This window comes from Apiospora kogelbergensis (assembly GCF_038363985.1).
Source record: "Apiospora kogelbergensis strain CBS 113332 chromosome Unknown utg000002l_segment0_segment0, whole genome shotgun sequence".
Taxonomy (NCBI): Eukaryota; Fungi; Ascomycota; class Sordariomycetes; order Amphisphaeriales; family Apiosporaceae; genus Apiospora; species Apiospora kogelbergensis.
Genome location: NW_027117419.1, coordinates 1,914,035 through 1,928,689, shown reverse-complemented (window position 1 = coordinate 1,928,689; position 14,655 = coordinate 1,914,035). Strand labels below are relative to the sequence as shown.

The 14,655-nt window shown below is 56.9% G+C and overlaps 4 protein-coding genes across 4 annotated transcripts; 2 read left to right on the top strand and 2 right to left on the bottom strand.

The window, feature by feature from the left end:
- Positions 1 to 678: 678 nt before the first annotated feature.
- Positions 679 to 3,311, top strand: PG998_003496 (uncharacterized protein; the record flags this gene model as incomplete). The annotated part of the gene is made up of 2 exons (XM_066870314.1): positions 679 to 1,770; positions 1,860 to 3,311. The coding sequence occupies 2 exons, from the start codon at positions 679 to 681 to the stop codon at positions 3,309 to 3,311; spliced, it is 2,544 nt and encodes an 847-aa protein (XP_066734064.1).
- Positions 3,312 to 3,664: 353 nt separating this feature from the next.
- On the bottom strand, positions 3,665 to 4,150 carry PG998_003495 (uncharacterized protein; the record flags this gene model as incomplete). Its single annotated transcript, XM_066870313.1, has 2 exons — positions 3,665 to 3,956; positions 4,032 to 4,150. The coding sequence occupies 2 exons, from the start codon at positions 4,148 to 4,150 to the stop codon at positions 3,665 to 3,667; spliced, it is 411 nt and encodes a 136-aa protein (XP_066734063.1).
- A 1,122-nt stretch (positions 4,151 to 5,272) lies between these two features.
- PG998_003494 (uncharacterized protein) lies at positions 5,273 to 10,035 on the top strand (the record flags this gene model as incomplete). Its single annotated transcript, XM_066870312.1, has 2 exons — positions 5,273 to 7,547; positions 7,604 to 10,035. 2 exons carry the CDS (start codon positions 5,273 to 5,275, stop codon positions 10,033 to 10,035), a joined length of 4,707 nt encoding a protein of 1,568 aa, XP_066734062.1.
- Positions 10,036 to 11,405: 1,370 nt separating this feature from the next.
- On the bottom strand, positions 11,406 to 13,782 carry PG998_003493 (uncharacterized protein; the record flags this gene model as incomplete). The annotated part of the gene is made up of 5 exons (XM_066870311.1): positions 11,406 to 12,692; positions 12,786 to 13,127; positions 13,183 to 13,375; positions 13,396 to 13,592; positions 13,669 to 13,782. 5 exons carry the CDS (start codon positions 13,780 to 13,782, stop codon positions 11,406 to 11,408), a joined length of 2,133 nt encoding a protein of 710 aa, XP_066734061.1.
- Between the last annotated feature and the right edge of the window lie 873 nt (positions 13,783 to 14,655).

Below are 14,655 nucleotides of genomic sequence, written 5' to 3'. Positions count from 1 at the left end.
TCGAGGTCCGACATGGACGGGTGCACATGCGTGGGCTTGGACGTTTCTGCATCTGGAAGAAGCCGATCTGTACCTGAACAGCTTTCACGTCCATCGTCGAAGGGGAAGGTGGAAGGCGGATATATCCCGTCGACCCCGCATATAGTCCTCTCCGCATATAGGCCTCTCCGCATGTTCCATAGCCCCTCCAATCGTCTTCCATCAGCTCCGCTTATAGAAGTCTATTCTGCATATACTGAAGGCAGCATCCGAACAGGTGATGATCGAGAGGTATACCTTCCTTGTTTCCATGATCGTGTTGTCATACATCCGCCCCTCGCTCCCCACACATCACATGCTCGGTCCGCAACGGGCCATTCAGTGTCGCTCTTTAGCATCGATATATGTTCTACAGCCACCGAATCGACTCCTGCGCGTGATTCGCTTGGTTCTTGGCTCACGTCTCTCCCCTCTGTGATGTTGCATCCATTGGTAAGGTAATACTTTGGCCCCTGCATCTCGGTGTAGCGCATTCCGCGAATGATCTTCCGCCTCGGCAAAAGGCTGTAGAATTCAATCGATTATAAAGTAGATAAAATGGACTCCACATCTCCCCCGAGTCCTCGTTGCCGCATACCTGTTTAGACTGCAACAGGCTCGCGGAAGTGAGTGTGTAACACCTGCGCTTTCCATTGCAACATGGCCAGATTCTCCCATTCGACGTCTGGTGGAGGTGTTGCCTACGGGCTTGCCCTGCTGTCGCTGCTATTACTGACGGTCGGCGTGGTTGAGGCAGAGAGGACGCGCCTCAGTCTCAACCAGGGCTGGCGTTTCTCGCGATTCGAAACGGCTCCGGACGGTCTCTCCTACGACACATTAAAACCGTGGATCCTCCCTTCAGCCAACGACTTTCTCGTCAATGGTGGACAGCACAAGCGCCCTGACGGAGAAGCCCCAGGGAAAGATGTCGAGTACACGAACCCCTCTTTCGACGACAGCGCTTGGGAGGCGGTCGACGTTCCTCACGATTGGGCTATCAAGGGGCCCTTCGGTGCGCCCGGCATCAGTGGCGGTATGGGTCGTCTGCCCTCCAACGGCATCGGGTGGTACCGGCGGACGGTGTCACTGGAGGAAGCCGATGTTGGCAAGTCCATCTTCCTGGACATCGACGGCGCCATGTCGCATTCGGCAGTTTGGCTGAATGGCGAGCTCGTCGGAGGGTGGCCATTTGGCTACGCCTCGTTCCGTCTTGACTTGACACCCCATTTGAAAGTCGGAGACGGCAATTCACTAGCGATCCGCTTGGAGAACAAGGTCGATTCGTCCCGTTGGTACCCCGGCGCGGGAATCCACCGCAACGTCTGGCTCGTCAAAGTCGACCCGGTCCACGTGGCTCAGTTTGGCACCTACGCTACGACTCCAGCTGTCTCTGCTGAGGCGGCCACGGTTCACCTTGCCGTCGAGATCGAAAATAAGGGGAACTCTAGCCAAGAGGTGGAAGTCGCTAGCGAAGTTTTCGTCTTTGACGCTGCTAGCGGAAAACCTATGGGAGAAGCCGTGGCCACGTTCCCGAAATCCACCATACAAGTTGCTGCTGGTGCGAGGCAGTCGGTGAATGAAACGACCGAGGTCAAGAATCCTGCGCTGTGGGGACCTCTACCAAACCAGAAGCCCAATCAGTACGTGGCCGTGACGAGCGTATCGAAAGGAAACGGCACCGTGGTCGACAAATACCAGACCCCTTTCGGGATCCGCACCCTGACCTATAGCGCAGACCAAGGGGGCATCCTGGTTAACGGGGAGAAAGCCTACATTCAGGGGTGTGCAACCACCACGATCTCGGCGCCCTCGGGGCTGCATTCAACAACCGCGCGGCGCAGCGACAGCTGGAGATGATGCAAGACATGGGCGTCAACGCGTTGCGCACGTCGCACAACCCTCCCGCGCCCGAGCTCATGGAGATGGCGGATTCCATGGGCATCCTCGTCTTCGACGAGCTGTTCGACGCCTGGGCGCAGGCCAAGGTGAAGAACGACTACAGCACCCTCTTCGCCGACTGGCACGAGCCCGATCTGCGGGCCTTTGTGCGTCGCGACCGCAACCACCCCTCCGTCGTCGTCTGGAGCATTGGCAACGAGATCCCCGAGCAGACCAGCGCCGCGGGCGGCCGCATCGCGGCCGAGCTCATGGCGCTCATGCATGAGGAGGACCCCACGCGGCCCGCCACGTCGGCCATGAACAACGCAGGACCCAACACGGAGTTTGCTAACCTCTTGGATGTTGTCAGTCTGAATTACCAGGGCGAAGGCCATGGCAACTCGTGGTCGAGCACTTTCCCTGGGTTCCACAGCGCGTACCCGAACAAGATGATCTGGACCAGCGAGAGCTCGTCAGTGCTGAGCACGCGGGGCACCTACATTTACCCCGTGGCAGCCAACAGCAGCGCCGTTGTCGGCAAGACCAACGCGGGCGCCGACTACAACACCCTTGAAGTAAGCGCCTACGAGCTTTATGGACCCTCATGGGGTGCGTCGCCCGATAAGGTCTTCGCCATGCAGGACCGCCACCCCTACGTCGCGGGCGAGTTCGTCTGGACCGGCTTCGACTACATCGGCGAGCCGACGCCCTACGACGAGGAAGCCAAGGCCCGCAGCTCTTATTTCGGCATCATCGACCTCGCTGGTTTCCGCAAGGACCGGTTCTACTTGTACCAAGCGCGCTGGCGGCCCGACGTCGCCCAGGCGCACATCCTGCCCCACTGGAGCTGGGGCGCCGAGCGCGAGGGCAAAGTCACGCCCGTCCACGTTTTCTCGTCGGGCGATGAGGCCGAGCTCTTTGTCAACGGCAAGTCGGCGGGCCGCATTTCCCGTAACCCCAAGGAGGAGTACCGTTTCCGCTGGGACGACGTCGTCTACGCGCCCGGCGACCTTCGCGTCGTCGCGTACAAGGACGGCAAGGCCTGGGCCGAGGACACCAAGCGCACAGTGGGCGCCGCGGCGAAGCTGAACGTCACGGTGGACCGCTCGTCTATCGCAGCTACAGGCGAGGACCTGGCTTTCGTCTCGGTGGCCGTCGTGGACGCCAAGGGGGATGTCGTGCCCGAGGCGGCGAACGAGATCACCTTTTCAACGGGCAGCGCGGCGGGGGAGATCGTGGCGACGGATAATGGACAGCCGACGGATCAGACGCCGTTCCCTTCCAAGACGCGGAAGGCGTTCAGTGGACTCGCTTTGGCTATTGTTAAGGGGAAGGCTGGGCAGGCGGGCGAGGTTGTGGTTGAGGCTAAAGCAGAGGGGTTGGAAGGGGGAAGTGTTGTGATCCAGGTTGGTTAGTGGAATCCCGCGAGCACTTTCAATAATCATCGAGTAGAATAGATATGCTTTATTCTATCACGGACAAGGGACCGAAGTCGACCAGCCCAAACAACATCCTATCTCAAAAGATTAACACGAGTTTCGATGCTATCTTTTCAGTGCCCCGGACCATCGTATATGAATGATATCTCACGGCAGCGACATGCTACCTCCCATTGATTAGACGGAGCATCTCGCGAGGCCTTGCTAATCACCTCGGTGAGGATGGCAAACCCCTATGTTTGGTGTCGGGATGAGGGTAGCAGCTTGGGCGCTAACCATCAGCTCTCTCATGCGTTACATGTAGTGAGATGAGACAGCAGCACAGGCACTCATCTCCCACTAGCAAACTTCTCGTGCCACTTTCCTCTCGCAGCTGGCTTTGCTGTCTCTCCCGTAGTGTCGAGCACAAGTTCGACACTCTCGTGGATAGTGGAGATGGCCTTCAGCTCCGTTGCCCCGGGGTAAGCATGCGAGCCCGGGGCGTCCCCCGTTTTTGTTGACGATGATGTTGGAGCGGGCGTCAGGAGAATCAGAGCGTTGGACGTGTTCTTCTGGCGAAGACCCCAGGTTTGGCCGCCGTGCTTGATCACAGCTGACACGGCCGAGGACTCGAGCTTCAAGCTTTGTTTGCACCGAGGTCAATTGAGGGGGACAAGGTAGCGCGAAGACCAGACGCTCCGGGACCGGCTGACTTACACGGGTGGATCGTCTGATTCTAGCAGCGCCAGCAGCTCCGGCGGCAGTTCCAGGAGTTTGTAGCCTACTCCGTCCGGGGCGTGGGTGAGCGGTATACCTGCGTCGTTTTGGCTGGACATGGCTGCCAATAGTTGCTTCCCTTCCGTATGCTTGAGAGGGTTCTTTTCTCGAACAGCTGTCGTGTGGTGTGGACTGGCCTAACTCGGCTTTCATTCCCGCTGCTAAAAAGAGTAGCCCGCCCAGAACGACGACAAGCTCGATGGCTGGGGGAAGACAGGACCCACAAGGTACATGCGCCGATGTACCTCGAGATGAGGGGTGACGGGTGAAGCTGAAGCTCGACGGATCGAGTTCATTCGTTGCTTTTTCTTCTTTGGCACGGTAACAATCGCCCGAGTCAAGTTCGTCGTTGCAAACATTTGTCTTGAATTGGGCTTTCTCTTTCATCTTGTCTCTCTCCATCTCTCTATCGTCCGTGGCCATGCACCTCCTGCCCGGCTCCCGAGCGTGTTTCCGAACCATCTCGAGGCTTGGAAGAAGCTGCTCAAGCCGGCCGGATGCTATGTGAGCACGAACCTAGCCGTACAGGTAGCTCTGCCCGTCTGCCTGTGTATCAATTGATCAATCTACATCCATCTTCTCCCAGCCTGCAGGATTATTTCATGCAGTAAGGCGAAGACGGTCCACAAAAACCATGTAAACAATTCGATGCATCCCACATGCAGCTCTGGGCATGGGCAAGTCAGCGGGCAGACCCCCCGATAGCAGCAACACGAAAAAGCGGGCTTCTGTCCGACGGGCGGGCATGACTGCATGTCTTTTTGTTTATTGGAGGCTGGTACCGCCCAATCGCTAAGGTACATGTACCCAACCAATCCAGGCCCCCCCGTGTGAAATCCAGGCCCGTGCAAATAGAACCAAAGAGCTCATCTTTTTGGCAAACACAATAGGCGCGACGTCAACTGCCGAATCCCTGCAGCTTGAACTGTCTTGTCTCTTCTTGTCCTGCCCTGTCGTCGTCTGTTTCACTGCATCTGCCAGGGCAAGAAGCTGCTGCTTGCTGTTGTTGTTTTTGTTCAGGCCGCTCGCTGCCGCGTGTAAACACCGCCTTTTCTCGGGACCACACCAGCCCACCACCGGCCACGCATCGCATCGTTTACTGCAAAAGGGTTGATTGCTGATCTTCAGCACCTTCCGACATCCCATACCGGCCAGCATGAACGAGGCCTGCTGAAGCGGCCATGGTTCGCGTCACCGAAGAGCTGGCCTTGTCGCCAGAACATGTCACTCTTTATCGTACAACCGACCCTCTGCTTGGCCATCTCCCGATCCTGATCTTCCACGGCCCCTCCACGACCGCCAATTATACCTTCAACAGCTCTCGCGTCCAAGTTCATATATACACTCTAGCAGGCTTCCAGTCCTACCCGAGAGTGACAATATCGCCCAACTCGCCTTTCTACAATGTTGTCAACCATCTCCCGCGCGAATTCCAGGTCGACGAGATCTACCGCGCCCTCGCCTTTGGTCTTTATAAATATTTCCACGAACTGCCCGAGGCGGTTAAGAGCCACATCAGACAACAGTTTCCCACCACCAAAGGCCGCCGCCCAGGTTCGTCGCCGGCGTTGTTTGGAGAGCAGCATGCCGCAGACATCGCCCAGAGCATGGTCAAGTCCGACGCTTCGGTCGACGTCGTCCAAAAACTTCACATGGCACTGCAGACGCAACATATCAGCAATGTCGACATTGACTTGGTCCTGCCGCCAGGCTCCATCATACCAATGCAGCCTGGCGACGAGCTGGAGGAGTATCCCGAGGATGAAGACGAATTCATGGATCCCACTTTGCGCCAGTACGGCATGTACACGCCCTTGATTAAGCTATTCGGGGAACCAATGTTTCTGCCTACTTCGAGGCTAAAACGTGCGCCTTCGAAGCCGACGGCACTCAACAGATCCAAGTCGTTCACGAAAGACCAGAAGTTCGAGCTGCGGAGGAAACTGGCCGAGCTGATGGATACTGAGGAGCGCTATGTCTTCAAGATGAACGAACTGGTCAAGCATATTGCCGACGAGTATAGGCAGAAGGCCAAGACGAAGACCATTGGCAGTTTCAGCCCAACTATCGAGGACGTGGAGAAGCTCTTTCCTAGGTCGTCCGACCGTATCCTCCAGGTCAACACCGCCTTCATGCAGGAGCTGCGCAAGGTGATGGATGACACCGAGGAGGAGGCTGTGAAAGACATAGAGTCTGGGACGACCACCAGAGTAGGCGTTTCGGCCAGTATCTTGGGCAAATCCAAAGATCCTAGCGGCGCCATGGCCATGGCCAAGGTCATGATAGAGTGGTTCCCTCAATTTACAGACTGCTACCAAGACTACATTCGCGCGAGCCAGAATTTCCCACAGCTCATTACGGCGTTCGTCGACAATCAGTCAAGCTTTTCCCAGCGAGTGGCGACTACAGGCGAGCAACACCTCCGCTCGATTCTCATCGAGCCGGTCCAGCGACTTCCACGATACAGCCTTGTTATAGACCAGATTGTCAATTGTCTACCAATGACGCATCCAGCTCTGCAGCCCATGCTGAAAGCCCGAGACATCATCGCAAATATTTGCTCCATGGACGAACCGCTTGCGGACAAGCCTCAAATTACCACTCGGCTGCGGAACATGATAGAGAGCTGGCCAAACGATCTCGAGCCCAAAGGAAGGCTGATACTTGCGGTTGATTTCACTGAATTGCCAGCCCCGTATCAAGCCGATGCACCCATTGACATTGAGACCGGTGAACGAGCCGGGATCTTTCTGCTGTTCTCCGACTGTATCGTTATGGTCAAAAAGCTGTATGGGGGGAACATGCATTCACGAGACTTGCTACGGGAAATCGACAAACCTTCGGCACAGGGATTGCTCATGTCCATGACGAATGCTGCAGGTGGCCAGGCTTCGTACGAGTTGGCATTCGCAGGATGGCACGGCCTTTCGAATGTTCGTTTTACGGAGTCGGCTGACGGCCGGCTTGTCTGGATGACTTCCCACAAAGAGATGAACGGAGCCCATGCCGGAGAACACGTCTCCAACACCTCGATAACGTCGCGCTGTTTCCTCCTCCAGGAGGCATACGAAGGCAGGGCCACCAAATGGCTCGAGGACATCGTCAAAGCCCGCGTAGAGGGCCGTTTCGGCGAAGCGGAAAGGGAAAATCCCAGCTGGACTCTCAGATCTGTACGGATGCCGGACACTGGGCTAGGTATCTTTGCTGCTGTGTTTCAGGAAGGGCTGGATCAACTGATTGAGGGGCGGAAGGAGCCTGCCCCTATCCGGATTGTAGTGGATCACGAGAAGGGGACGAAGCAGTCACCCATTGGACATTATGGCGTGGAGGTTGTCTCCGACGTGAAAACCGGTGATATGCAACGCAAGGTTGTGATCATCACGGTAGGACTAAGCGGCAAAAAGTCTACAGATGATGTTGCTCTCGATGACTTTTTGCCGACTCTTGCGAGGAGAGGTGAGTACTTCCGTTTTCCTCGGGGACCACCATACATGGAAACTGACAATCCTTAGCCATCCAACTGCTGAGTACACAGCACAACGCGTCCAATCCCGGACTTGCACCCGCCCTTGTCAACTTTCACACCAAAGTGCTTCGAGGCTTGAACCTCACTAACCGGGTCGAGAAGACCCGCTCTTTCCTGGCAACTTCACCTGTCAAGATGCTTACCAGTTTCTTGGGCGGTGGCAGCAGTACGGAAAACCTCAACTCTCCCAAATACCCGCCGCGGACGCCTGTAACACCGCTCTATCCTCCGCCTCCTCTTAGCAGATCCAGCAGCTCGGTCAAGGATTCAGGTTCCCTATACGGGTCAGCTAGAAGTCGGGACAACATTAAACTGGGTACAGAGGACGACAGACCTGAGAACCCTCTTGTTCGACTTGAGCAGACATTTACTGGCTATATGGCTAGTCTCCATAGCCGGAAGGGCAACTTCATTGGTCGGTTAATTCTCAACAGAGGTGCCGTTGATGAGCTCTATGTCAACGACCTATACAACAAGCTCATCGAGAGTCCATTTGACATCGATACGAACTCGGACCTCACCACTGACATAGTGTTTGTGGCTTTTGAGAAGTTCGTAAAATTCGCGTGGCGGGAGCAGATGGGGCCGATCATGTCCATGAAGGCCCTCGATGCGCTTCAGGCGCGGGCGGCGAAGAGACTTCCGGGCGATTTCGCCGACTTTGTGCACTTTCTATTCTCCGATATGGCTCCTCAAAACCGGCGGGCTTTCACTGCACTGATCAAGCTCCTGGCGGACCTACTCGATGGATGTGGCAACGATGGCGACCGCGGTGCTCTTACACTCGCGTTTGCGGAGCTTCTTGTGGACGACGGCTCTGCCCACGAGTACATAAATCTACTGGATTTGCTTGTAGATGATTGCGACCGAATTTTCGATACGGGGCCTACAGATTTTGGACCTCTCCTTTTGCAGAGTGCTTCGGCCTATGAGTCAATGAACTCGACTCGTAGTATGAAGTCGCACAGTGGCTCAATCACTTCGAATGCTTCCTCCCTGCGCAGAAAGTTGGGATTCGACACGTTATTACGGCAGAATTCCAAGACGGAAGCAGACTCGCGGTCATCCGTGTGGCGAAGCTTGAGCAAACATGGTGGTAGCAACGGCAGGCATCCTGCCACAGGTGAGAGCTCAAGCCTGAGTAGGGCCTCTGTAGCCCGGGCCAAGTCGATTGATATGGGAATGCCAACTATGCCGAACAAGTTGCGGCGTCCTGGCTCAAGAGACAGGCCGCCCATTGCGGGTGCATTCGATGACGCCTTCTCGCGACCACCCAGCTCCCAGAGACTCGAGACCATCGGGGAGCCGGAGAACGAGGATACGGCTGGGAAGACGCCCAAGAAGAAGCGTCGAAGTTCGTTGTCAGATCTCAAATCTCTGATGGCGGCAACGACACTGGAAGACGATGATGATGACCCCGAACCAGAACTACCGCCAGCTCTGCAACCAGCCTTGCAGCCTTTATCACGTATGAGAGAGACATCTCAGAAGTTCAATTCAGGACCCCGGGTTCCTACACCATCCAAGATCCCTATAAGCCCCTCGACGCCGAAACAAATACCACCTATGAGCCCCTTGCTGTCGCCTACTAAGATGCCCATGAGCCCCGCGACAAACGGTCGCCCGAGCCCAAGGCCACAGAAGGAAAACCTTTCCGAATCGCTTCTACAGACGTCTCTGCAAGCCTCTAGAAGATTCTCGCCACCGGTCTCGGGAAAGAAGGGGCACGGGCGCGGTTTATCTACATCACAAATTCCGATGCTCAAATCATCACGGAGTGCACCACCGAATGTCGACACGCCTCTTTCACCTGCCCGTCCCACTTCGAGTCCGATCAAAGGCAATTCGGGGAAACTGCGGCTTCAGTCGCCACAGAAGCTCCGGGAGCGCCTCCAAACAGAGAAACAAGCTGTGCAGGCGGTGGATGCGAACTTGCAGTCGGAACTGCAGAGGATCACTGCGGATATGGCCCGCATGAACTCGTCAGATCCTCGGTGTGCAAGCCCAGATGCCAAATCCTTGTCGGCCAGCATGGCGGCGCTAGAATGCACGATACCTAGTATGGTGCAAGAACTTACGAAGCAACACGAGAAACTACAGCGGGACATGGACAACACGCTTCGAGCGACGGAAGCCAAAGTAAAAGAGATCGACCAGCTCTACAAGGAGAGCACGGCGGAGAACGAACTTTTGTACGAGAAGTTCAACACGGAGCTCGGCCGAATTGTGCGGGCTCTCAAGGGCAAAAGCGGCGAAAAGGAGGAGATCATGACCAAGATGAGAGACGCGGCGGAAGAGACGGCACGGGTCAAGAAGGAGAACGCCAGGCTAAAGCGTGAGATGGCGAGCCTGCGCAGCATGATCAAGGGGCGACGGCGGACGCCGCCTAGAAGGCCGGGTCACTGTTTAGGAGGTTGATTAAGCGGATGGCGTTCTGGTTGCTTTGGAGAATGGACAGCGCCATCAGGACGGCACAGGAGGCGTTGGGTGGCGAGGCGTATTGATTAGAAGCTGTTCAAAAGGTGGTTGGCCTCGGCCGTGAGCGCGTAATGGAGGGATAGGGGACGGAATGACCAGTATCATGACTAGGAATGAGTATGACCAGCCATGAAGAAATGAACAACTATTGCACATACTTGCCTGTCGGGATTTGAGCAGCAAACGAGAAGGAATAGATGAAACAGGCTGGACTTGCGCTTGTCTACTGCAGATGCTACTGGTTGCTGCTAGGTGGGCAGCACTAGGCGGCGGATGTACTGTAGGCAGGTGACGTACGATAATGATGATGGCTGAACTTACTTCGGAGCCGTCTGGCAGTCTGGCCTTCTGATGGCACCTCACACCAAACACCTCATTCTCATCCCATGTGCCATGCGCCATGCGCCATGCTTTGACCGAGTGATGGCAGTGGGGACGCCTCGCTGACATGGGCACAGCGTCATCGATTCCCCATGTGGTGTTTCATGCGAGGTGCGAGGGGAGGGAAGAAGCTGCCAGATCAGACGGATGGACATGACGTTCCCTATATAAGTCCGTCCCCGAGTCGCACGCCGACGGTTTCTCTTTCCACTCCAACCCAATCAAAACTTGCTCATCATCAACTATAATCTATCCCATCGCCAATCCCAGCACTATTCGCTGCTTAGCTCCTCCATCACACCTTTCACGATTCGACATGGGCTGCTCTTGCACTACTTCCGGCGGCTGCTCCTGCGCCAGCTCCGGACAATGCCAGTGCGGCAAGGAATGCTCGTGCTCCGACTGCCCTGTAAGTCTTGTTGCTATGATTGGAGGAAAGCGTCGTGTTAACCCTGCCGATGTAGAAGCACTAAACCAACGACTCCATCCCATCGACTGAGAGCAACTCGGGGATAAACTTGCTTAGTTCAGTTGTTCGGGAAAGGCTGGGTTTGCCCATGCATGGATGGCAGTCTTGGGAGAATGGAAATTGTCTGTTACCTAGCACGACGTACCTATTTCTGTTATGAAATCCTCACTGAAGATTTGCCTGTCCCAACGGTACCTAGATGTGATCCATGAACAACAGCGCACATGATTGTGTAGAATAAGTTTTTAAACCATGAGCCCTCCCGTGTCAAAAAGTACAAACCTGGCCTATTAGCCAAAGCAACACCAACTAGCCAATTCCAAACGTTTTCCCGCAATGACTCCAGAATAGAATATTTTCATGAACCGCTGACCTGGTATACCTTACTCGTTCCTTTGCCAATGCATAATCGTACAATCAAAATCTCACGGCGAACAGATGGAAGATCGACCGCCCTGATTCAATGGCCCTCGCGTTGTAACACCAAGCTGATGACGCGAGGTTGCGAGTCTCGCGACCCCGGCGAAGGCGAGATCACCGGCCTCGGCACCTGCGGCCCGCTGTTCAGCAGCAACTGATCCCGGGGGCTATGCGTCGCGATGCGGACCGGGAGCCGTCGCCCGCCCGCCGCGAAGTAGTACGACACGGCGGGCGCCTGCTCGATGTTGACGTTGCGCACGACGGGCATGGTCTTGCCACTGCGCCGGTCGCTGACGCGCGAGTCGAGCCCCGTGCGGTCGTCGAAGCCCGCGTTGTGCACCGGCTCCAGCGGCACCACGTCGCTGTAGACGGACGCCGTGTAGAACGAGGACGTGTGGGCGGCGTGGCTGGGGCGTAGACCGCGGGAGGAGGCCGAGTCCCCGTTGGTGTTGAGCTGGCTGACGTCCATGGCGCTCACGCCCCGGCCCCCGCCCCCGAAGTGCTGCGACAGGGCCAGGGTGCTGCGGTGCCGGCTGTAGCGGTCGATGGGCGCCGAGGCGATGGACATGAGGTTCTGGCTGACGCGCTTGGACATGTCGGCCAGCCGCTTCTCCAGGACGTCGAGGTTCTCGCGCAGCTCGGCGCCGTCGCCGCCGTCGAGCACGAAGCGCGACTCGAGGATCCGGTCCATGCTGTGGTGCTGGATGAGCAGGCTAGCGAGGAAGCCGACGCAGGCCATGGCCGTCATGATCCAGAAGACGCCGCGGAAGCCGTGGATGTAGGCCTGGACGGCGCCCAGGCGCGTGGGGCTCGCGGGCGGCATGCCGTCGAGCTCGGCCACGAAGGCCTCGGCGTTCTTGGCGATGCTCTCGGGCAGGCCCAGGTCGTCGAGCTTCGCCGTCATGAAGTTCTGGAAGACGGTGCCGCCCACGGCGACGCCGATGGACATGCCCAGCGTGCGCATGAAGGCGTACATGGCAGCCGCGCGCCCGCAGTCTTCGGGCGTCGAGATGGCCTGGATGGCCACGTTGACGCTCGTCAGCATCATGCCGTTGCCGATGCCGAAGAGAGCGAAGATGGCCGCCCACACCGCCGTGTCCGTGTTCTCGTCCAAGTCCTGCAGCAGCCCGCAGCCGGCGGCCGTCAGGATCAGGCCGGACCAGACAGCCCAGCGGAAGCGCCCCAAGCGCGAGGCGAGGATAGACACCACGATGCTGCCCGGCACGAGGCAGCACGAGACGGGGAGCAGGTTTATACCCGACTGGGTCGGGGTTGTCGCGCGGACCGCCATGAAGTAGAACGGGACATAGTATAAGGCGCAAAATAGCTACAGCAGAAAAAGATGGAGAGTTGTAAAAGTCAGTGGCGGTCTTCCAAGGGCATGTGCACGTGTTTTGCGGTTGTAGGAGAGACGGCATACCAGAAACCCTTGCGAAAAAGCACACGCGTACGCGGCAATAGCAGACCTGGACCCGAAGATCGACGGCCGCAGAAAGGGTTCGCGTGCGCAATGCACCTCCCACATGATGGTCAGGAATATGGCAGCCGTGCCCATGGCCATGGGGACAATGACCTGGTTGCTCGACCAGCCGTACTCGATTCCGGCCCAGGAGAGGCCGATCAGGAAGCTGGTCATGCCACCGATGAACAAGAAGCCGCCGACCCAGTCGACACGCTGCATTTTGGACTTGAAGGTGGTCTTCTCGCCGTTGAGTTTGACGAAGATGGGCACAGTGATAAGGCCGATGAGGCAGAATGGGAACTATAGGCGGTAGGTAAGTCAGGGGACTGGTTGAGTCTCTTTGGCACCCGCTTACATTTACGTAGAAGCACCACTTCCACGTGAGTCTATCGACAAAAACACCGCCGATCAGAGGCCCGATGACGCTCCCGATGGCCCAGGCGGCCAGCACAATGGAAAAGTACTTTGGGCGCTGCCGCAGCGGGACTATATCGGCGTAGATGACCTGGCCCATGGTGATGATGCCGCCGCCCCCGATCCCTTGTAGACTTCGGCCGGCAAAGAAGACAGTAAAGTTCTTGGCGAGGGGGCGCAGAGGGCAGTCCCCGCCGTGAAGAAGACGACCGAGGAGAAGAGCATCTCCTTGCGGCCGAAGATGTCGGACAGCGCGGCTATGAAGGGCTGGAAGACGGCGCAGGCCAACAGATACGAGGTGCCAGCCCAGAATGCATCTATGGTTGAGCCGTCCAGTTCCAGTGCTAGATTCTACATAAGCAACCAGAAGAGGCGTGTCGTCAGTGATAGCCAGTCAGTCAGTCAAGCATCGCTTTCCGTCACATACCGGCAGCACGGGCACGAGAACCGTGGCATCGAGAGCGACCATGACCGAGACCAGAGCAATTGAAATCATGCAACACCACTCCTGCCTCCGGGGCGTCCATTCGGGGGCGGCCATCGCGGCGCCCCGTTCTTGAGATGATAACGACAGCTTCCCCATATTGATCCCTGGAGAAAGGAAGGAAAAGAACAAAACAGAAAGTCGCTACTGGAGTAGAGGAGCAACAAGAGGGAACCACAGGGAAAAGGAAAGAGCAGGTTGAAGAAAGAAAAGGCGGGCAAGACTTGCTTGACACGGCAGCCGAGAGAAGTGGCAGTTTTAGTGACAGATAAGGGCCAGACTTGGCGACATGGTAGCTCTCCTATCACCAGATAGAGCCCAAGCGGCGCCATGTTGGTGGCAGATGGCAGATTCCCACGGCCGTCCGTAAATGCCCTGGGCAGCCTAAGGGAAGGTGGCGTCGATGGTGATGTCTCTAAACCGCCCGCTGCAATCTCTGCCGTATTGCACGGTAGATGACACCTCGCCAAAGGTCCGAGTGTAGGCATTGCTCGGCTTTCCGGCTTCTAGATGTTCCCGCGGGCTGCTTCCCCCTATATTCGATTGAATGAGGAGAGCATCGCGATGGCTTGGCGAAGCTTCAACCGCCGCCGACATAGCCAAGTAAGCCTCCCCTTGAGCGCCGCCTCCGTTTCAGTTCCAAGCCCAAGCCCGGGCAGACAGGATTGGCTGAGCACGTCCAAGTCTCGACTAGGCCATGCCATATACTTCGGGAACGTCTTCCAGGAACCGCACAGGCTAGGAAGCTGCCCCTAGATGGTGTGGAAATAGGCCGTAATAAGCCAGGATGCACCCTATCGTCGGACAAGCTTCACACGGACGTGCCTCCTTTTCTCCTCGCCCATGCGTTCACCACCATATCTTCTCGTGTCTGGCACGGGATCCTCTCTCTGCCCAGATTTCCAGAACCTCTTGGCTTTGCTTTTCGTC